The sequence below is a fragment of the Schistocerca gregaria genome, unplaced genomic scaffold, assembly GCF_023897955.1.
Source record: "Schistocerca gregaria isolate iqSchGreg1 unplaced genomic scaffold, iqSchGreg1.2 ptg000449l, whole genome shotgun sequence".
Lineage (NCBI taxonomy): Eukaryota > Metazoa > Arthropoda > Insecta > Orthoptera > Acrididae > Schistocerca > Schistocerca gregaria.
Window position 1 is genome coordinate 835112 of NW_026061870.1, and position 23369 is coordinate 858480.

At 39.2% G+C, this 23369-nt stretch overlaps 1 protein-coding gene across 1 annotated transcript in view; it reads right to left on the minus strand.

Moving 5' to 3' along the window:
• Positions 1 to 338: 338 nt before the first annotated feature.
• Positions 339 to 23369, minus strand: part of LOC126312749 (X-ray repair cross-complementing protein 5-like) — a gene marked incomplete at its 5' end in the record, with an annotated part of 106372 nt that continues 83341 nt past the window's right edge. The window contains 4 exons of the mRNA XM_049992246.1: positions 339 to 524; positions 5076 to 5212; positions 12687 to 12893; positions 18863 to 19053. Of these exons, the coding sequence (XP_049848203.1) occupies positions 510 to 524; positions 5076 to 5212; positions 12687 to 12893; positions 18863 to 19053 (550 nt within the window). The remainder of the gene's footprint in view (positions 525 to 5075; positions 5213 to 12686; positions 12894 to 18862; positions 19054 to 23369) is intronic.

Consider the following 23369-nt stretch of genomic DNA (forward strand, 5'->3'; position numbering starts at 1 on the left):
GGTTTTCTTAATATCCTTTACATTTTTGATAGTTTATCTTACCGCACTGTTGTTGTATCTGCTCAGATCCTCTCAAAGACATTCACGAATAGTTCTATTTAATTTAAGATTTATCATGTTACCATCATTCTTAGCTTGAAATTCTCACCCCCTCTTTAATAGCTGCTTCGTTCCATTCAAGATTTTCTTTTCTTTTGCACTATTCATACATGCAACATCTTTCACTATTTGCAGACTACCTTGTTAAACGATAATATTAAGACATTATTGAAGTGGAGCTTTCGAGAACACAATCCTTAAATGACAACCAATAAAAAATTGTGAAAGAAAAATAGAAATTAAAAAAAAAATTAGTTTTATTTGCACAGTTTTACACCTTCAAAATATACAGCTGCATTTGGTGATTAGGAACAACTGGTAACGCAGACATAAGAATTATCTTATTTTCATCACGAAGAAAAAATTCTCTGTCTTTCTTCTTATCTTGGCTATGGTGCTCTAGGCACTCTTCACAATGCCATGAGCTGCAACAAAAAAAAAGGGCAGAGATATAGTGTGATTTTAAGAAACACGTGACATCAATAACACAATGGTATGGCTTTGCTTATTAATGTATGACCAGTGTCAAAATTGAAAAGACTGCCACGTGTGTGGTGGCAGACACAATTTGACTGTGATGCCATTCTCCCCCCCCCCCCCCCCCCGCTCCTTTTTTGGCTTACATGAGGACAAATATTTTAAAATCTCATTAATGGTATACTACAAATAACAGCTGAGAGATCATTCACAGCTGTCCATGCAACAAATCAATAGTTGGACCTAAAAGGTCTGTTGTCTTACTTCTGGAAAGTACTGTGGCATTTCCACATGAGATGTTTAATTTGAATGTATTCAATTTTGATAGTTATTCTAAAATTTTGGCAGGCACATGTTATATGGTTTTGTAGATAGTGGACCTGATTTTGAAATATGTTCTGTCGATTATTCATCCTTTTATTCTTTCAGTGATAAGCACGCACCACAAAGTGACAAAAATGAAGCATGAAATGCAGTTTCAGCTAGCAACACAACTGGTAAAAAGCTATTTCATTGTAGAAATCTTTTATACTGTGGATATGTATGACAACATTTGTATGACGTGAGAATAATCTTTCAGATCTTTGTTTCTGTGATTTACAGTATATATTAATGGAACACTTGACATACCAGTTGCCATTTCTTTTCACAATCTACTTCTAGTAACTTTTTCCCAAAACAAAACAAAGACACAGAAAATGATTTTTGATATTGTACATAGTTTTTAAACAATAAATAATTTTAAGTATGTGCATTTTAATTGAATCCTCATGTGTGACGAGCACTCAAAGTATTATTTTTCCCTCCTCTAAAAAGCCTTATTGGAACATTCTTTCTGTGATTACTGTAATCCATAATATGATCTCCAAATAACACAAAAATTAGAGAGTTTGTATTCTTAGCAGTGTAATGTAAATTCACAAAGTGCTTTTCACCAGACACTTTGAGAGATGTAAGGCAATAAGAGACTCAATGAGGTACAAACTTCAAATGTCAAATACATTAGAAAATAATCAATGTTTGACAATACATGTTTTGATAGTTACAAAATATACTCTCTAAACCAGTGGCAGGTGGCTCCTTTTCCTGGCAGAAATTTAAAGGGAAAGGAAGAAGAATAAGGGAAAGGACTAATGAGGTTAAAAAATGGTAGGGTTATGGAAATGTCACCCACAAAAAAAAAAAAAAAATGTGTGTGAAATCTACCAAGATCATCAGTCCCTAAGCTTACACACTACTTAACCTAAATTGTCCTAAGGACAAACACACACACCCATGCCCGAGGGAGGACTCGAACCTCCGCCGGGACCAGCCGCACAGTCCATGACTGCAGCCTTAGTCCGCTTGGCTGGTCGGCCACAATCTAGGGTCAGGAGAGACTTACTGGACAGGGTGAAAAGGAAAGACATTTCTCATCAATCTCAACCAGTCCCTGATCAACACGTACTTCACTTCCTGCTCCTATCCAATTCCTTTCCTCCTACCACACCATAATATATCTGATTCCTACTTCTCTGTGCGCCCCACCCTTCTTACTTGACCTATGTCTTTTCACTGACATCAAGACATAACACACAGGATATGCATCCGAGATGAAAGAGATATGGGATGCAACATGGAGGATCCGTGCAGATGGCTGCAGATGAGTGTCGCTGAGCTGTGTGGATCCCATAGTTGCTCCTGTCAGATCCAGCCGCTACCGAAAGCTGCACACTACAAGCGGTATCACCAAAGTCAGTGTGGAGCCACTCGATGTTTGTGACTTCATCAGTATATATTTGTACAACAGTGACCACGCACAAGACAAGGGGAAGCATGATCATTTCAAAGACTGTGATGTGAGGAACAATTTGTTGCAATGTTTGTAGCTACACAAAGTAAGTCAGTAGAATTAAGAAAAAGGTAATAGTCATATCTTATGAAAATAACAACTATCTAAGTGAACAAGCTAAACACAACCGAAGTGTCAATTCAAAGATCTTGTTGACACAATATTCCCATTTCTGTTTGTTAAGTTACATTCTGCCAGTAAAAGGCAAACTAACTCAAAATCACTTTAACAAATCAGACAGGTCAACTAAACACAATAGCCATGGTGTTTATGACAGGAAATCTTCATACTCACTACACACTGTATTTACAATAATGCTTATTCATTTGATTATCTACATTACTAACCAACTAACCTGGTAGATGGATCATGGACCCAGTTAATGGTTGCCTCTCTAATGGCCTCCAGGGCAACAAACTTTTGATTTTCAATATTTCACATAATTATTAAACAAATTTAAAAATTTAAAATGCTGTCACAATCCACTCATTAGGAGATACAGTTCTGACTATAGTCATCCAGTTTTTGAGTATGAGAGTGATTAGTGACTTCTAACAAACTTTAGCCATAATTTCAAACCTTTAGGAGGCTTTTTCTCACTGACACACTTCACAAAATGATGAACGGAAAAAGATTTAGCGCTTACTACATTTTCACTATTCTCATGGTAAAATGCCAGCATCAGTCATGATGTTGTAATTTATTACTTCTTTACTACTGACACTATTCACAGGATATTTTGCAGACAGTACCCATAAATTTTATCACTGTAGGAGATATAGTTCAGGAGATATGATGCCACGGACGTTTAGATGCTTGAAGAACTAGATTATGCTTAACATGGTGTGTCAGGCATGGCGTTTCAGTTTATTACTTCTTTAACTCTATTTGCAACACATTTTGCAGACTGTATCTATATACAGAGTGAGTCAGGAGGAAAGGTATATGCTTTGAGGGGCGACAGTACTTGTAATACTAAACAAAATACTTCATATGGACGTATGCCCTATTTCGAATGGTTTCCTAGATAGAACACATTTAATGCCACTTGTGTATGTTTTTCTTGAATAACTCCAAAACTGCACCCTCCAGCAAAAATGCGTCGCAGTACAAAATTAAACTACATTAAATTTGCTATAAAAAGGTCCTATTCATTTTTTTTTATCTAGAACTAACAGTTTGTATGAAGAGAATGCGAGAATGTTGAAAAACTTGTGTGACGCGCGTGCTCTGTGTCTTACGTAGCCTGTTTGTAGGCCAATTTGAGGTAGTTTCCCGACTAGATAGACAGCAAGTGTCCCGAATCAAACTGTTTGTCTCAACTTGCTCTACACTACTGTGGTACGTTGTAAACAGTGACAATGTTTGAAGAACACATTTAATATTCATTGTTATTTGTTTTCTGTACTATCTAGGAAACCATTCAAAATAAGGCATAAGTCCACAGGAAGTTTTTTATTCAGCATCACGAGTACAATCACCCTTCCAAGCACGTACCTTTCCTCCTGACTCACCTTGTATCTCTGACCACATACTTACAAAATTGTATCACTGTATGAAATATAGTTTAGGAGAAGTCTTTAGAAACACTGAGATGCGGGAAAAACTAGCTTTTGCTTAAAATGGAAAGCAAATAACCCAGGCCACATTCATCCAGTGTTTCACAATGAGAGCACTTAGCAACTTCCATCACACTATAGAACAGGTCCAAAATTATTTTTGAACTCTGCAGTGCTTACATGCTTAACATAGAATATTAACACATTAATTCATTTGGAAAGTAGTTACATGTCTGAAGCTGTTTTATGCCTGGGAGATTGATTCTTTAAAGAATTAGGTTTTACTGGTTTTACACTAATTGATGTTTGTATAATAAAAATTGGGAGTAATTGAAAGTATGTACAGTTTATGAGACAACTGACTGCACTGGCAGACAGCACAGGTAACATCCCATAAGAATGTTGGGCTTCAATTTTAGGCACTACTCACAATCCAGTTAAACTGTGCAACACCACTAAATACGTTTTCACTATTGTGCTCACTAGGGTGTGTACAGGTGGGGTGGTGGGGGGCGGAGGGACACCTGGATTTTCAGGTAAAAACACACTTTTCTCAGATAAATATACACTACACTATAACGTATGGTGTTTAGTTAAAAGTTTTTTAATTTGTTAATGTTATGCTGACAAGATGTTACTGTGCACTGTTTCTAGTACTATAGGGCTACTGATAATGTCTGAAAAGTCGAAACGGTACAGCCAATAAATAAAACTCTATGAGTTCTGTCTGAGCTACACTTAATAGTCAGATTAGAGTTTAATGTCTCCATGTAAAGGAGGTCATTAGAGCTGGACAACCGCTTGGATTGGTGGAAAGGGGGTGAGGAGGAGGGAATTAGCCATGTTCTTTCACAGGATCCATCCCAGCTTTACACTGAAAATATTTACAGGAATTACATGAAACCCAAATCTGGACGGCCAGAGGTTTGACTACTGTCTTTCCATAGATGAGCTGGAGCCCCAGCCCTGCTCCATTTCGTTCATTCGAAGCAGTTTTGTGGAGGTCCACTGATGCAGAACTACATGAATATTATGCAAACATAAACACTGCTGTAGGCCACGAACCAGTAACAACGTTTTGATAATTCTATAGGACTGATAGTACTTACTAAATCATCTTCATCTTCAAAGCCATCATCTTCACTCTTTATAGACTCTCTAACATCTGCACTGAAAAAGTCATTCGCTTCTTTTTCACTCACAGAACTTCTCACGGACTCGGAGGATGATATGAGACCAAGTTTTGCTGTGGAAAACATTAAGTCTGTAGTTACTGGGAACACTGCTGCATCTTAACATAAATTTAATTAAATTATATAACATGGAAAATTCAGTTCAGTGGGTTACCAAATTCATAGAGCCACATAAACTTTACCTCTTGGAGGTACAATTGCCTATACTGCAGGCAGGAATGGATAAAAATAGATCACAGCACTTCTAGCTTCCGGAGATGTAGGTTCAGGGTCAGGAAGAGGAATTGGTTGAAGGCTGGGGGGGGGGGGGGGGGAGGAGGGTTGCAGAGTGATGTGCCCCTCATAAAAATCAGGCTTAGAGGGACCATCTTGCATCAGGAGGAGTAGAGGGAAAGATGAAGAAACTGATCACACATGTGGGTGTTCCACTCTATGGCACTGGTACAATAGGTAGCTACATTTGAAGACAGATGTCGTTGACACAAGTCAGTGTTATTTATGAGTGCTGCCATCTGTCAGTCGACATTAAAACAAAACTGACATCAACAGATAGATTACTATGTACATGGCAGACACTTCAGTATATTCTGCTGAGGAGTTATCACTGACAACTGGCGTGCTTCGTGCTCATAGAATTTGATGGTAAATGCCTGCACAAGTTTCCTAAAGGAGTTTGACACACCTGTCAAAAAGGATCAGAAAATTTTGACTTTGAAGATTTCAGAGTACTGGTAAGTCTCATTGCATAAAACATTTCAGCTCTTTTAACAACACTGTTTGTATGATGAAGCATTGTATTTTCTAATCGTGAAGCCTGATCTGATTTAATCTTGCTAGTGGCAACACTTTTTCTTTGCTTTTATTTGACTTCAATATTTATTATCAAATTGGCGTGTTGATCAATGAATGTTGAATCACAAGAAATATACTTGGAATTTCAAATACTATTATACTCCAGGTGCACAATTTATTAGCGACATGTGAAAATTTTTGCTGGGCTGGTTCTCAAACCCAGATTTCCTAGTTTACGCAAGCAGTCACCTTAACCACTTCGGCCATCTAAGCATGCCTTCCAGACTTGCTCAAACGTCACCATTTGTCGCCATTCCGCATTTGCACAGTTGCAGTGATTCCTTCACAGGTTGAGATTTATTCATTATTGTCGCGGTCTATCTAGACATGCAAAACTATTTTGCGGTGTCTGTGTTTTACGTGTACTACGCAATGTTCTTCAGACATGCATGCATATCCGAAGGAACAGACACTGCTACAAATCTACAGCTGTATGAAGGAGAAGACATGTATTTGCAATTGCATAGTACAGTATGTCTTAAAACACAGGCGATGCAAGTAAATGTTGAATCATTTTTGTGGAGGATATGATAGACCAACAATGTTTCTGCTTCTTTGTTTTTATCTGTAGTTTCCTTTGGCTCACACTGATTTCATTCTTTGAGAATGTTGCTCCTGTTCTAGTGTCCACTTTCTTCCAGTTCAGTAGTTTCGTTGTGATGAGCGATGGTGAGAAAATAAGACAGTAATTTCTAAGTGTCTGTCAATACAGTGCTGTAGAGACATAAGAATAAAATATGTATGCTGTGTCAGTATGTGGTTATATAATGAAAGTGTTTGTATTATTTTGCTGTATGATGAATCTCAAAGCATGAATTATATTTAAAAGATGCCTCGATTCAATGCATTCGTAAAGCAGTACAGTTTTTATGAGTTCCTCTCGCTCACCTAGTATTGGAAGTGAGACTGCTCCGAGACCAACAACAGATACCAACCGTTTGTTCCTTCCACTTCAATGCAGTATAGTGTCTACAGTTTTCTACCCAAACCCTTAAAATGACTAATTTATGATTAACATAATCAACTAATAAATCATAATCAAATGCAGCCGCCTCACCAAAAGCCCCCCCTCCCCCCCTTCGCAGATAAGATAGTAACGTTACAGTGATAACATTTGATTTGATGAAAACTTTGCCTACACCGGTCATCTCAACTGGAGCTGCTATTATAAATGTCAGTTGTGAACATATTACTTTGGCATCCACAATATGCACAGTGATGATGCATACATGTTTCTGTGGAATGAATCCATTGCATCAAGAAGGCCACAAGAAATTGGTTTTTGTTTGCTGTATTTTATACGCAATTTTGTCATGACTGAAAAACTAAATGTTGTATCCGTAATTGGAGAAACAACAAATAACAATTGGCATGAGTTACAAATTCTGTTTATTGCCAACAGTTCCACAATACTAACACAACTTCGTGCTTGATCAAGAGCAGCAACTGAATGGTAAACAGTCGTAGCACAGTGCGACGTTGACATAGCAAGTAGGTAGCCCGACACAAGACTGCCAGGCGTGGCGGTGTGTGCAGCTATATAGGGTGAGTGGCGGAGGAATATACCCGCCATAACCGAGTCCGCTTCTCGTGTCCTGTGATGATTGGTGGCGCAGCCTCACGTAACTATCTCTCGGGAGGACGCCGGCTGAGGTTGCCATGACAGTGCGGAGGCACTCAGTGTGTGAGGCCCGAGCCTTTGCTGTACAGCTGTGCAGAGCTTCGCATAAGCGGGGCCATTGGCTGTATGACGTAAAGACCGTGGCCACGCAGCTGCAGGCGCCACTGTGTGAGCATTGACTATACCACACTAAATATGTACTCTGATCAGTGTGGAGGCCAGAATAGAAACATAAAAGTTGTTGTACTGTGCCAATACATTTTAAGCAGCTCAGAGTTTTCTGTGAAGGAAACAGAACATAAATTTTTAGTTAGTGGACAATCATACCTGCCCTGTGATCAAGATTTTGGCTTGGTTCAGAAATGAAAAACGTATTTTCGTAATATTTACCTTCCTGAACACTGGAATGATGTGGTAGTGAGAGCCAAAAAAAGGAAATCAATATGAACGCGGAATGTTTCTTTTCAACAAAACAACCCGAAAGAAATATAAAGAATTGAAAAAGTCTTCTGGTGACAGTAAAGTACAATGGTTGAACATACAGTGGCTGCAGCATCCAACGGATTCAAAATATGGTATAAATACTTGAACCAAAGCCAAGAGCCATTTCAGGAAATTGATGTTGCCAAACGAACATCCACATGCATCGCAATATCAAACTGCTTCCCCCCTTTCATCATGATTTCTACAAAAATTTAAAAGTGTCTTCAATTGCTGTAAAAACATTCCCTGTGGATGATTTTGAAATGCAACATAGTGCTTAAAATTATAGAAACCAATGTAAAATATTGCATGTAATCCTTACAGTGTATAATAATAATGTATACTATTGTCACATGCAATCTATGATGGAGTTTGTGTAAAGAACAGCATGAATAATCAGCGTACTAACAGACCTGTCATTGATAATGTTCAACTACTCAGAGCAAAAGTGGACTAAGCCACAACAAAACTGCTAATATTCTGCTATATAATTAACATTTGTAATGTATCTATGTCAGAATATTGTTCAATAGAACCCTAGTTACATCATATGTATGTTAAAAGGCTGCAATGCATCACAGAAAAACATTCTTTGTGAGCCATTATTATTAGGCCTGTTTCCTCCATACTGACTTCTCCGGGGGTTAGTCTACTTGTGCTCTCAGTACATCATATACCACATTGAAAAATGTTAATAGTGCTCAAAAAGATACAACTTTCTACAGTAGCCCATGGTCTTCTTAGCATTCAACTTCCTCCTGTAAACAAACAAATAAAAAGTTGAAGACCCCACCGATCTCAAATTCTGGAAACAACAAAAAATCTACAGCTCTAACTCTGCAATTTAACAGATAGTTAACTCCAAGAATATACCAGAAACCTGTATAAACTTTCCCAACTACTAAATAATACCCTCAAGGAATTTTATAGTTATGAAACCACATTTTCAATTCAAAAATACCCAAGTGTTAACAGCCCTCATCACAGATATAAAAATCCCGAGAGAAGCTAGATTTGCCTTCTTCGACACTGTTAACCTACTCACAAAAGTACCTACGAAACAGACAACTGTAATTATTAGAATAAAACATTATCAAACACAAAAAACGAAACATACTGGGATTTCAGAGTTGTTCCATCTATCTGAACTTGTACTGTCCCACGAATACTTCTCATTTAATGATAAAATCTACCAACATAAAGAAGGCTTAGTTATGGGTAACAAAATGTCAAATTCCCTTCTTGACATATTCAAGAACCACTTAGAAAATAATTTTTTTGAGGGGAAAAATAAACTTGCTGAAAAAATTGTTTATTACAGGAGATATGTGGATGACACTATACCCCTAACTGATGGCACAAAAGATGAACTTATGAACTTCTTGCATTATTCAGTTCACTTCATAATAAAACAAAGTTCACTACAGAACATAAAAGAAACCAATCCATAAACTTCATAGACTTCACAATCGTTGACGAATAACAAGAACATAGTTTTTACATTTACAGGAAACCATCATATGCTGATATCACAATACATGAATCATCACACCATCCAAACATACACGTCTGCTGCATTTAGGTCCACGATGAACAGGGCACGCACATTATTCTTAAAATCCACAGCACTAACACAAAAAATAGATACCATCAACATAACAGCAATAAATAATCAGTATTAAGTAAAATCAGGCAACAAACTTTCCAACAAAATACAGGCCAATGTCAGTAATAGAAGCACTACAGGAAAAACAACTGACACAACAGAAATCTTTACAAGCATTCCCTAAATAGGCACAACATCACAAAAAATTGCTAACTTGTAAAGAGACACCAATACAAAAATACCTTTCTCCAGAAACAACAAACTTGGGACAGCAGGTAAATGACACACTTATCATAAACACTCCTCAAGTTCACGAGCGGAGTGTGGGCGAGCATTATACTGTTGCAAGAATAGCAAAAGAATGGGTCTAACAACTTTCTGCGTGTAACAAGTGCTGGTTAGTGTCCCCTCCAGAAACACCGAAGATGAACGAGAATTGTAGCTTATCGCATCCCCGACCCCCAGACTTGGGCTGGGTACAGTGTGTCATGGACAAATGCACTCCACATGCGAGTCCACATCAGGTCTATGTCATACGCATAAAAAAACTATCACCTGCATCATCACTGGAGACCATGGCAAGCCATTCCACCTCCCAAAGGAACCTCAGATAGCACCAATCGAGCTACGGATGTCGACGCTGAGGCACGAGTGGAAGACGGACAAGAGGTGTGTGTGTGCCCATAGTCCCCCTGCTAGTAACTGGTTTGCAACTGTTCCTGTTGACATGTCTGGGCTCACAAGCCCTCTTATCCGTGCTGTGGTAGCTGTAAGATCTGCCACTATTGCACTTGCAATACAATGATCCTGGCAGGTGTTTGCGCAGCACAGACGTCCAGAACCTCGTCTATGTGTGTGAGAATCTTCACATGACCACTGAGACCAGCAACATAGCACAACTGACAGTACATCGAAATTCTCTTTAAAATGACCATCCCACCACTGAGATGGGCACAGTTTGACCCCTTCAGACTCGTTCAATTGCCTGTAGGAAGCATGAGTGCACCTCCGTGGCATTGTTACCTGCTTGCTTCACATGTTTGCACCCTGCTGAGCATTCTGCTATGAGCATACTCTATTAAAGGTTAGACACAGATAACACCGTGGTAAAGTGCGCGTCATTCATGATGGCGGCCGAGTTTAGGTTCATTCTGTGCATCTGACGTCACAAAACACAGTCAGCCAATGAACAGAGAACAACGTTGCCAGAGCTCGACTGCAGTGCAGAGCACGGACGAGTGTCTTCAGTTTTAGAAACGTTCAGTCATAAATAAATTAATTGAACAAACGCAATATCTTGATAGCAGACTTTCTTTTATAGAAAGTTTGGAAAATGCATTCTTCATACCAATTGCTTCATATTCTGTTAATTAATTAAAGCAAACAACCAATAAGCCTCCTAATTCAGGCGGTAGCAACGAAAGGTGTTTGTACGTTCTCACTAACTGCTTTTTCGCAATAAAGAACAGCGGTAATTGTTTATTTCCTATTGTACTTCGACGAAACGTGAGTAATTCATAATCATACGAATGGTGTTTGTCGGTATTTTGCTTGATATTGTAAAGTCCTCCGGGAGATACATATTGAAGGATAGGCTGCGTTAGCGTAATGGTTATAGTGTTTGACGGCTGAGTGAAAGGTTCTGAGTTCAAATCTTGACTGGTACTTAATATTTTCTTTATTTAAAAACAATATCGAAGTGTCTTACTTCATGAATTTTATTTGTTTGAATGTAATTTTTTGAAATTTCTAGTGGCAACTAAAATCGACCTATGGACTTTTACCTCTGCAAACTCTTCAAAATTTCGTGCAATGGTTTACTACATCTAATGCTGCACATTACCAGAGTTGAACATCGAAACAAAATTAACTCATTTATGGGGGGAAGGTATCAGTCAAGAAGATGTGTAAAAATCAAATTTTTGGGCCAAATAGTTTTTGTGAAATCGAATGATAAAGTGTGTCAAAGCAGTGTGTCTGCACAGGTGAGCAGTGCAATGACGACAAAATCGTGGAATGCGGAGAGCACGTCTCTGTAGCAGCGAATGGGTTAATGCGGCCGTGGTGGCTTTGCTTCATAAACTGCGCGCTCCCCCCTAAACGTAAGGTTGCGAACTATACTATGGCGCTGCTTCTCTTTGTGTGTACAACTGGCAACGCAGCAATCTCCTGCGTCTGGGCGGGCATGTGTGAACCGCCAAGATAAAAGAATTGAACTATAGCAATGTCACTACACCGTCTGCGGGCAGACAATGTTGAAACTGTTATAAGTACATCTACTATCTCCCAGGTGGCACATGCCGTAACTGGATTAAAATTGACACCGTCTTTCCAGGTCTACTACTTTTCCTTTCTGGCAGTGTATGCACATAAATATGTCTACTCATACTGTATTTCAAAATTATGTAGCCACTACTGAAAACAGAAAGTGATTTGTCAATGTTGTCTTAGTTCTGTATAGTTGGAATTCACAAGAGCCAGTTTGTAATATACCAAAATAATCTTAACAAGATCAGTATTAACCTAAATTTGAAGAATGGTGTAGAGTGGTCAGACACCTGAAAATGAGCCCCCTGAGCTCAAAATGCTATGTACATCGAAATAAAATCACGATCTGTGACTGTAGGCGATTTGTCTGTTATTTTATGAAATTAAAACAGTCACAGAAGCAACACACAACAATGAGTAAAATTAAACTAAATAAATATGTATATCAATGGTATTAAACAGGGCACATGTCACTGAAGCTGGAGCTAAGGATGTCTTTCAGTGTCTATTTTACATCATATTACGCCTCAATAAACATAGAAATTTTCAATGGAAATTTGTTGCACAGTGTAGTTTGTTTTTGTGGAAAATGGTGTTGCCACTCTTAACACGGCTGCTACTGAACTATCCTTGTATTATTTTACAGTTTCTGCCCTTACAATGATTTGGTTGTTAAACATATGGTTATCTGACTTACCTGCAACAATCATGTTCCAGAATTCTTCCTTCATCAACATTTTGAGCATTTTCTTATGCTGAGTGATCCACTCATTATATAAGAGTGGTTCTATTTCCACAGATTTACTCCTGAGAGTTTTGACAGCAGAGAGGGCCTTCTGATACTGCTGGGGCGAGAATGAACGTTCCACAAGCTTCTCTATTGCACTCTTCATACTGTTGAATGCTGAAATTCATATGCAATAAATCAGTATTAACCATTTCTGTTGCTAAAATGGCTAATTTTTAAACTATCGAAAAAAAAAAAAATGATGAAACAAACCTGACATGACTAATAAGAACCTGCTAGTAACAAGATCACAGCAAAATACTACTGTAGTCCCCAGTTAACAATACATGTAGCAAACAGTACTGTTGAGTATGGACCACTACCGTGTCTGGGGTTATTACACTTTGAGAAAATTTTCAATGAAGTCACAGAGAATGAAGCCACAGATCATCAGGCTACAGGGAAATGAAGAACTGAAAGATGAACTAGACAAAGTGGTCCCAACATCCTAAAACTGGAAATCCAGTTTTTGATCTGTGCTGGAGATGACAGTCACGTGTGTGTGAGGTGTGCTTGCCTGTGTGAATGAATGTGCGTGTGTGTTCTCTTTCTTTTTCTGATGAAGTCTGTGGCCGAAAGCTTTTTATAAGTGTGTTAATTGTGACTGATTGCAACTTTACGTGTCATCCGAATGATAAGTAGCAATCTATCTTTTCCTTACATCCTTGATATTCCAAACTGGAGCTTCCATTGTTTGAATATTATGAAAAGAATACACCACTACTCGCCATGTAATGGGAATTTTAAGTAGGAGCCAGGCACAACAAAAATACAGCTAAATGTGAGCTTTTGGCCAAAAGGACTTCTTGAAAAGTACATAAAACACACCCACACTTTGACTCAAGCACAGCTCATACACACACAACCACTGTCTCTGGACACCGAAGCCAGACTGCGAGCATCTGCGCACGACGGGAGCAGCAATCTCGGTGATATGGTAAGGAGGATGCTGGGGTGGGGCAAGGACAGAGACGGATAGCAGCGTAGGGGTGAGGGAGGGTAAGATGCTGCTTGTAGGAGCTTGCAGGGAAGTGGCAGGGACAGAGTAGGGCAGTGGGTGCATTTGGGAGGTTAGACGGTTGGAGAGACGGGTTTGGTGTGGTGAAAAGGAGAGAAGTAGCGGTGGGGCAAAAAGACTGGCCGCACTGGTGGAGTAGGAAGGTGTGTAATGCCACAGTGGGTGCAGGGAAGGAAGGAGTTCTCCTCCTCTATTTCTCTAGTTTTGCACCCCTGCCCATTCACTCGTCTAACCTCCCAACTGCCCTACCATGTCCCCACCTCATCCCTGTACACTCCCACAAGCAGCACTTCATCCTCTCCCATCCTCCCCTGGTATCCCTCCTCCTCCCCACCCACCACCCAGACTGCTTCTCCTGTCACGAACAGTTGCTCACAGTTTGGCCTCAGTGGCTGGAGATAGAGGTCGTGTGTGTATGAGTTGGTCTTGAATGAATGAGTTTTTGTATTGTCTACTTCACAAGAAGTCCTTTTGGCCAAAAGCTCACATGTTTAGCATATATTTCTTTGTTGTGCTTCTCTGTGACTCAACATCTACATTGTACGGTGACAAGAAATCTGTTGTTGTTGTGGATTTCAGTCCTGAGACTCGTTTGATGCAGCTCTCCACGCTACTCTGTACTGTGCAAGCTTCTTCATCCCTCAGTACGTACTGCAGCCCACATTCTTCTGAATCTGCTTAGTGTATTCATCTCTTGGTCTCCCTCTACGATCTTTACCCTCCACGCTGCCCTTCAATACTAAATTTGTGATCCCTTGATGCCTCAGAACATGTCCTACCAACCAATCCCTTCTTCTAGTCAAGTTGTGCCACAAACTCCTCTTCTCCCCAATCCTATTCAGTACCTCCTCATTAGTTATGTGATCTACCCATCTAACCTTCAGCATTCTTCTGTAGCACCACATTTCGAAAGCTTCTATTCTCTTCTTGTCCAAACTAGTTATTGTCCATGTTTCACTTCCATACATGGCTACACTCCATACAAATACTTTCAGAAACAACTTCCTGACGCTTATATCTATACTCGATGTAAACAAATTTCTCTTCTTCAGAAACGCTTTCCTTGCCATTGCCAGTCTACATTTTATATCCTCTCTACTTCGACCATCATCAGTTATTATGCTCCCCAGATAGCAAAAGTCCTTTACTGCTTTAAGTGTCTCATTTCCTAATCTAATTCCCTCAGCATCACCCAACTTAATTCGGCTACATTCCATTAACCTCGGTTTGCTTTTGTTGATGTTCCTCTTATACCCTCCTTTCAAGACACTGTCCATTCCATTCAACTGCTCTTCCAAGTCTTTTGCTGTCTCTGACAGAATTACAGTCATCGGTGAACCTCAAATTTTTTATTTCTTCTCCATGGATTTTAATACCTACTCCAAATTTTTCTTTAGTTTTCTTCACTGCTTGCTCAATATACAGATTGATTAACATCGGGGAGAGGCTACAACGCTGTCTCACTCCCTTCCCAACCACTGCTTCCCTTTCATGTCCCTCGACTCTTATTTAACTGCCATCTGGTTTCTGTACAAATTGTAAATAGCCTTATGCACCCTGTATTTTACCCCTGCCACCTTTAGAAATTGAAAGAGAGTATTCCAGTCAACATTGTCAAAAGCCTTCTCTAAGTCTACAAATTCTAGAAATGTAGGTTTGCCTTTTCTGAATCTAGCTTCTAAAATAAGTCATAGGACCAGTATTGCCTCACGTGTTCCCCATATGTCTACGGAATCCAAACTGATCTTCCCCAAGGTTAGCTTCTACCAGTTTTTCCATTCGTCTGTAAAGAATCTATCATTTTCATAATATTATCAACATACTATATTTTTATCTCTTCTAAGACCATTTCCCTACCTTCTTCCAGATATTCTGATAGTCACAGCTTGTAATATAAGCACCAACCAACATATGTGGACAATTAAATAATACTGGAAGATAGAGAATGCTCAACAGATTAAACAGGAATGGACACGATAGAATACACCTCAAACAAAAGGCTTCTAATTTACAAGTAGAGCGAAAAATTTGATCAAACTTCATATATCTGTAATGCACCACAGAGTGGTCAACCAGCAAGTGTTATCATCTTTGAACATGGAATGGTTGTTATGTACTAGGGATTTATACGAAGCACAAAGAAATAAAAAAAAGCAGAGCCTGTGTCAAGTTGCACATTTCCTGTAGATCCTTGGGTAACTTAATGCAACATTTATGTTTGCAAGTGTCTCAATCAAGATTACTTCACAAATAACTACGGAATGATACAAATCACCATTTAAAATTAATCACAATTTAAAACTCTGCTAGGTTCTTTTGAATGAATAAATGCAACATGATGGCATTATTCCATAGATCTGTTTGCCTGATGAAGCAAATTTTAAGCTGTCAGGTCTGTTAACAGACATGACTGTATGTACTACACCACAAGAAACTGATATGCTGTAACTGAAAAAACAATTTAATCAAAAATATGTTGTTGCATACTGCAATTATACACTTAAGTCTACAGCAGGGTAATAATGAGTTCTAGTTTCACCAAACTGGAGCTCCTCCTCATTACACTTAACCCTGCTTGGGTTTCTTGACAACAAGTTACCAAATAGGTGGACAGGCCAACTGAATCACCAGACCTTATCCCAATATACTTTTTTCTTTTGAGATGTTATCACGGATACAGTCTTTGCAAGAAAACCATGTACTGTTGTTGATATGTGTCAATTCATAAGAGAACATGCCAAGACATGGAACACTGTAGACCTCCAGTGCCAAAGTGTGCTTGAGTGTACAACAGGAATGTTTAAACCCCTAACACTGACAATTTGAGCACATAAGACAATGAGCACTTAAGATGTTGAACTTATTATGACTTCAAATATCTAATTTCTGTAATTTTCTATAATAAATTGTTCATTCTCATTTCATTACCATCCTATTTTCTATACTTAGTAGTAGTAGTAGTAATAATAATAATAATTATTATTATAATAATATTTATTGTATACTTACTTATGCATCTCCCTGTATTTTAAAACCTACTGAACAAGCAGAGTGGGAGCTCTACTGTTTGAATTACACTCCTACTGATTACACTATCTGGTCAAAAGTATTTGGACATCCCTATGTATGGGGATAATCCCAAAAGTAAGGTCTCCTATATTTTTATAAGTACATAGACCTGTTTATTTCTACAATGGTTTACATCAGTTTACAGCTTAAACATTTAGCTATTTTTCGACATGATCAACATTTCTGTCGATGCATTTTTGTAGACGCTGTGGCAGTTTGTGTTTGTTCATGTCATACCAGCTCACCACCATGCTGTTCAGAAAGTTATGAACCTCTTCTTTCAGCTGATTGTCGGAGATGAATTGCTTTCCGTAAAGGTGTAAAGTGGTTCGCCCAGGTTTTGTCACCCATGACAACTCAGTCCAGAAAGTTGTCCTGTTCGGCTGCAAGGCGGTGAATAAATGCACGGGAAGCATCAAGTCGTTGCCGCATGTGGTTCTCAGTCAGCATGCTTGGCACCCACCTTGCGCACACATTCCAGTAGTTCAATGTTTCCATTAAAGTTCTGTGAGCGGTGCTTCGGGAAACCTCAGATGCAATGTGCAGAGATCATCCAGGGTGATCCACCGATCTTCACGCAAGCTTTGCTCAACCTTCAACACTGTTTCCTCAGAAATTGACGGTCTCCCGCTACTCTGTTTGTCGTGAATTTCAGTCCGACCAGCTGCAAACTCTCTACACCACTTACGAACATTTTAGACATCCATCCACTATCGATGGATTTCAATTGGCGCAGTGCCCTTTGCGTTCAAAAACTGAACAACTGTGCGCAATTCGCACTTGGCGATAACATCCAAAGGGAGCTCCATTCTCAACAGCTGCCAAGGCAAGACCTCGGTGCGGTGTTTGCATGACACATAACGCGTGAAGCACTCTTCATAACAATGTAACCAACTGTCACACAAATACAGTTCTGCACTTATAAAAAAATAGGAGACCTTACTTTTGGGATTACCCTTGTAATGCAGAATTGACTGCTAGCTGTCAAGAGAGGCAGACTACCAATTAAAATAAGTGAGCTTTAACCTATGTAAAGCCTACAATCCACTTCTTTTGCAAAGCAGTAACACACTAAAGGCTCAGTCAGGAGAGCTCAGTGATTTCGAATGTGGACTGGTCATCATACATCACTTGAGTAACAAATGCATCAAGGACATTTATGCCCTTATAATATTGTCAAAGTTGAATGTGAAGTGGAAACATGAAGGAACAACCCAAGTCCAGGAGACCTCACATACTGATAGATAGACTATAGATAGACTACCCTCTCACAATCTAATGGGTGACCTTGGGTTGGCAAATGCGTGGAGAACATTACGTTCTGTCATGCGTAGTGCCCAACAGTGAAGCACGGAGTAGGTGGTGTCACTGTTTGGTGATGTTTTTTATGATTACAGGATGGGTCCCTTATTACAATTAAGAAAACACTACAATGAAGAAGGATATGAACACATTTTGGAGCATTCTACTGCATACAGTAAAGGAATAGTTTGGAGATGGCAATGGTTTGCATATGGATGACAATGCACCCTGTCAGAAAACAACAATGGTGAGGCATAGGTTTGTGGTCAACAACATTCCTAAAATGGACTGGCCTGTCCAGAGTCTGACCGAACCTAATGGAAAACTTTTGGGACGAGTTATGTCAGTTTTGCTAGAGACCCCAACATCCAACTTTATGACTCTCTTTGGGTTTGGCCCTTGAGGAAGAATGGGTTCCTAGTCCTCCGCAGACATTCGGACACCTCACTGATAGTTCCCCAGCAAGTTCTGGCTGTCGTAAAGCAGAAGGGTGGATACCGTGTTAATGTCCATTAATAGGGGTCCAGATACTTTTGATCACATAGCAGGTGAATCAGAACAGACTGTGTGAGTGTAAGTTTGTTTACAAAGTACAGATGTACCTGAAGTTACAAATCATGTACAGGACATACAGTGAGAAACAATATTTGGGAGACAGCTGTTTAGGAAGGTAGTATAGTATGTAAAACTTTCATACCTTGGGAGAATGGTTCTCCTTGACTTAGTAATTCCTGGAAATCGCTCTCCGGGTTTGTGGTTCCAACTACCTTCACTCTACCGTGAGCTAAAAACCCACTTGGCTTCGCTGCTTGTGAACTGCTCATAGCAGATGTTCCAGGCTGGTCAAAATCCTTCGGTTTCTCAGATTTTGTGCCATTTGTAACTGCTCTGTTGAAACATTTTTTCATGAATTTATAAATCACTATGAGTTTAAAAAAACATGTAGCAATTAAAGTAACGAACAAACAATTTAAGTCTTCACATACGTTCTTGTAACATATGGAAAGGAGAAGAAGCAAAGGTACCAATACTGTAGTGACGACCACCTTATTTTAAGCATCTAGGTGTCATCATTATTCCATAAAGGCTTAGACACTGGCCACTGGAAATTGCGGCATTTCAAGCAACTGAGATTTTCAAAACTGGGTGCCTCTTTTTTCAGAGGTACGTTGCAGGGTGGCCCTCTTGTTAAGTCAATCAGTCCAGACACACATTATTTGGGAATAATCTGACAAACAAACCAGGAAAAATGGAAGATGTTTGAGCCTGACCTTCATGAATGATTAATCTAATGTGATGAACCATTATACCAACACAATTCTCTAGCTTTCATGAACACACTTGTACTATCCAGCCATGTGAAAACATCTCACTGCACAAAGAGTTGTACATAACAATTTTTACATGAAGCACAGAAAATTTTCTGTTAACTTTCCAGCACTAGCAGACATGGGGTAAGCAATGTGGTGGAAAAAGGTTTTCCCATGGTTGAAGATTATTTTAGACTTTAATTCTATAATTTGCAACATAATATGTACTTATTATTATTATTAACATTATCCATTGCACAGGATAATACTACATGCTTCAGTTAATTAATTACAACCTTTATTACAGATACAAAACAGTTATTTTAAATATTGTGTAGTAACCTCTTACATTATTTATTGCCTTAAAATTAGCACAGAGCTTGTTTTGCAAATGGTGACTGGAATTCAAGTATGTGAAAATTCGATTGCATCACACAATTTATAGAAGCCTTTCAAACATGAGTTGTACAAGTTCACTCTTGCCAGTTGGCCAGTTACTGTCTTTATTATTACACTTTTCAGTAGCATGTTTCTCTGTCTATCCAAGCTGCTACAGTCCAGTAACACGTGGTCCACAGTTTTGTTACCCTTAGTGAACCAACACTTGGCGTCATCTGTTATTCTGAATTAATGGTAGTATGCCTCTAGTTAAACTGCTTACCCTAGTGTTCAATTTACTAAAATTCTTGCAATCAAATTCACTTGATGTCCCCAGCATTGAATATCGTTTAAAAGACCTTCTATGACTGTTTACAAAGGGTCAACACACACTTATGGTGCTTTCTCATTATCATATTGCACAGTCACAGTGCATATGAAATTAGGAGAGACTGGTAATCTGATCACTAGTGTGGTGCACCATTAATATATATATTATTTTGCGATGACTCCTTTTGCTGTCTGCTGCCTTTCTTTCATCCATTCTTCCAGAGCTGTTTTTAATTTGTCCCACAACAGTTTTTAGGGGTGTTTGATGTTTCTTGTGATCTGGATGCCCCATTGCCCAGCTTGTCTTGCCTGTGTGAGCTTTAACCCATGTAAAGCCTACAATCCACTTCTTTTGCAAAACTCTAACCTTATTTCTTGCTTCTTCAATTAGATTATTTTAATGGTTTAGATTTCTCAAGATGATTTTTTTTAAATTTTTTTATTTTTTACTATCAGTCAGTAGTACTGCCATTTTTGTGGGCCATCTAATGTGTTACACCTTTTGAGAGCCTTTAAAACAGGGAAGCACTCTGCTAAGAACAATTATGTACAGACTCTGTACTACGACAAGCATCAACCATTAAACTGAAACTGTGATGTGAGCCAGAATGAAAATATGGTACAAAAGTTCATTTGTGTAGTGATTAACATCACAGCTACTGATGCAGAGGCACTATGTTCAATTACCAGGAACATTTCATAATTTTTCTGTAATGTGAAGGTCTCAAATGACATCCAGTGAGGCCAAACGAGAAATTTCAATCGGATAAGCAGCAAAACTGATGCACAACTTGTGGAGGTGGCTTGACAACCTAAAAGCTAGCACTTAACTTGAATCAACGCAACATATCTAGAACAAATCTTCCACTTTACAGCAGAGTGTGCAGTCCTGTGAGACTTTCTCACAGTTTAAGACAGCACGCAAGGCCAGGACTCGAACCCAGTACTCTCGACATAGTGTGTGACATGATCCACTGGTCGGCCTGAATATTTTGTATTTATTCCAATTACAGAGCACTATATTTGACAACTAGTTATTAATTTCAGCATACAATTACCATCTCCAGATCTGAGGCCAATTTTTTGATTACATCATGCCAAACAAACTTTCTCATTATTATGTAAAATTATAAATACCAAATAAACTATTCTAATTAATGATGATGTAAATAAAATAGAAAGAAACTTCCACATGGGAAAAATATATTAAAAACAAAGATTCCAAGACTTACCAAGCGGGAAAGTGCCGGCAGACAGGCACATGAACAAAACACACAAACACACACACACAGAATTACGAGCTTTCGCAACTGGCAGTTGCTTCGTCAGGAAAGAGGGAAGGAGAGGGAAAAATGAAAGGATGTGGGTTTTAAGGGAGAGGGTAAGGAGTCATTCCAATCCCGGGAGCGGAAAGACTTCCCTTAGGGGAAAAAAAGGACAGGTGTACACTCGCGCACACACACACACACACACACACACACACACACACACATATCCATCCGCTTGTGTCTGTGTGTGTGTGTGTGTGTGTGTGTGTGTGTGTGTGTGTGTGGGCGCGCGCGCGCGCGAGTGTACACCTGTCCTTTTTTTCCCCTAAGGGAAGTCTTTCCGCTCCCGGGATTGGAATGACTCCTTACCCTCTCCCTTAAAACCCACATCCTTTCATTTTTCCCTCTCCTTCCCTCTTTCCTGACGAAGCAACTGCCAGTTGCGAAAGCTCGTAATTCTGTGTGTGTGTGTTTGTGTGTTTTGTTCATGTGCCTGTCTGCCGGCGCTTTCCCGCTTGGTAAGTCTTGGAATCTTTGTTTTTAATAAATAAACTATTCTAACAGACATGTTGACCCTACAGACTCATAACGACGAGGCATGTTTGGTTGCTCGTTTCAACTGTCATATTTACATATTCTGGCTCAATGTGATGGAAAAATTGCTTGTACTTGGGTCAGCAGATGGTCACCATAGACCAAAGTTAATAACCTGATGTAAAATAATGTGATCCTTAACTGGTATAGACACAAAATAACCATTCCTGGATCAATGTGGATTTTTGCCAATACTCATCTCGATTTGTAAAAGTTGGCCTGGCAACTTCAGTCAATAAGAGCATTGCCCATCCAGACAAGGGTTTACATTTGAGTCCCAGGCTGCCACATGGTTTCACACTTTGAAGTAGTTCTGAATATACAGGGCTACTATAAATTATTCACTCATTTTCAAAGCTCTACAATTTCCATGTACAAATATGACTGAAGTGTGAACAGAACTCTAACCCCATCAAGATTGCATTTAGTACTACACAAATGTCCCACAAATGCCCCTCTGCTCACACAATACACATCCAACTGGTAGTCAAGTTCGTTCCATACCTTATGTAGCAACAGCCTATCAATGGTCATCAAAGCACCATAGATGCTTTCTCTGAGCTGCTTCAGTGTTCTTGACTCTAGAGGTACATAAACGAGATCCACCAAAGGAAAACAGCACAAGGCGTTAGGTCACGTGACCTGGAAAATCAAGGGAAGAGAACCACATTATCTTCACCTCTGCGCCCAATCTAGCAATGTGGATGTTCATCGTTTAGGTAGTGACGAACATCGATGCTCCAATGAGAAGTGTCCTGTCTTGTTGCAAGGTGAAATTTTTGGAATGAGTAGTCTGTTGTGGAAACAACCAGAACTACAACATATCGAGGTACAACGTACCTGTCACAGTCTTCTCACAGAAGAAAAACGGACCATATAGCTTCTTTGTCTGTGGCACTGTACATAAAATATTAACCTTTTGTGAATCTCATTCTCTCATTCATGTGTCACTGTTTCATAAGGATTTTTGAGTGCCTCATACTCTCACATTTTAACAATTAATCATTCCAGATAAGTTAAAAGTTTTTTCGTCGCTGAAAATTTGCTCAGAAGCAAAATGTTTGTCTTCAAGTGCTTTCTGCATTGTGATGCCAAACTGAAGTCACCGGCCATAATCTTCCAGTTTTAATTGTAGCACAACCTGCAAATTTGTTTCTCCAATACTATGATTTTACCAAGATCTGACCATTACTATGCTATGATGCCTAAAGAGGTCATAGAAGCCAAAAGCACAAAACCAACTTTAACGGAAAAGGAGAAGGATTGAAATTAGACAAGCTGTGGTCTTTATAATTACATGAAGCAAACAGTGCCAACTCTTCCC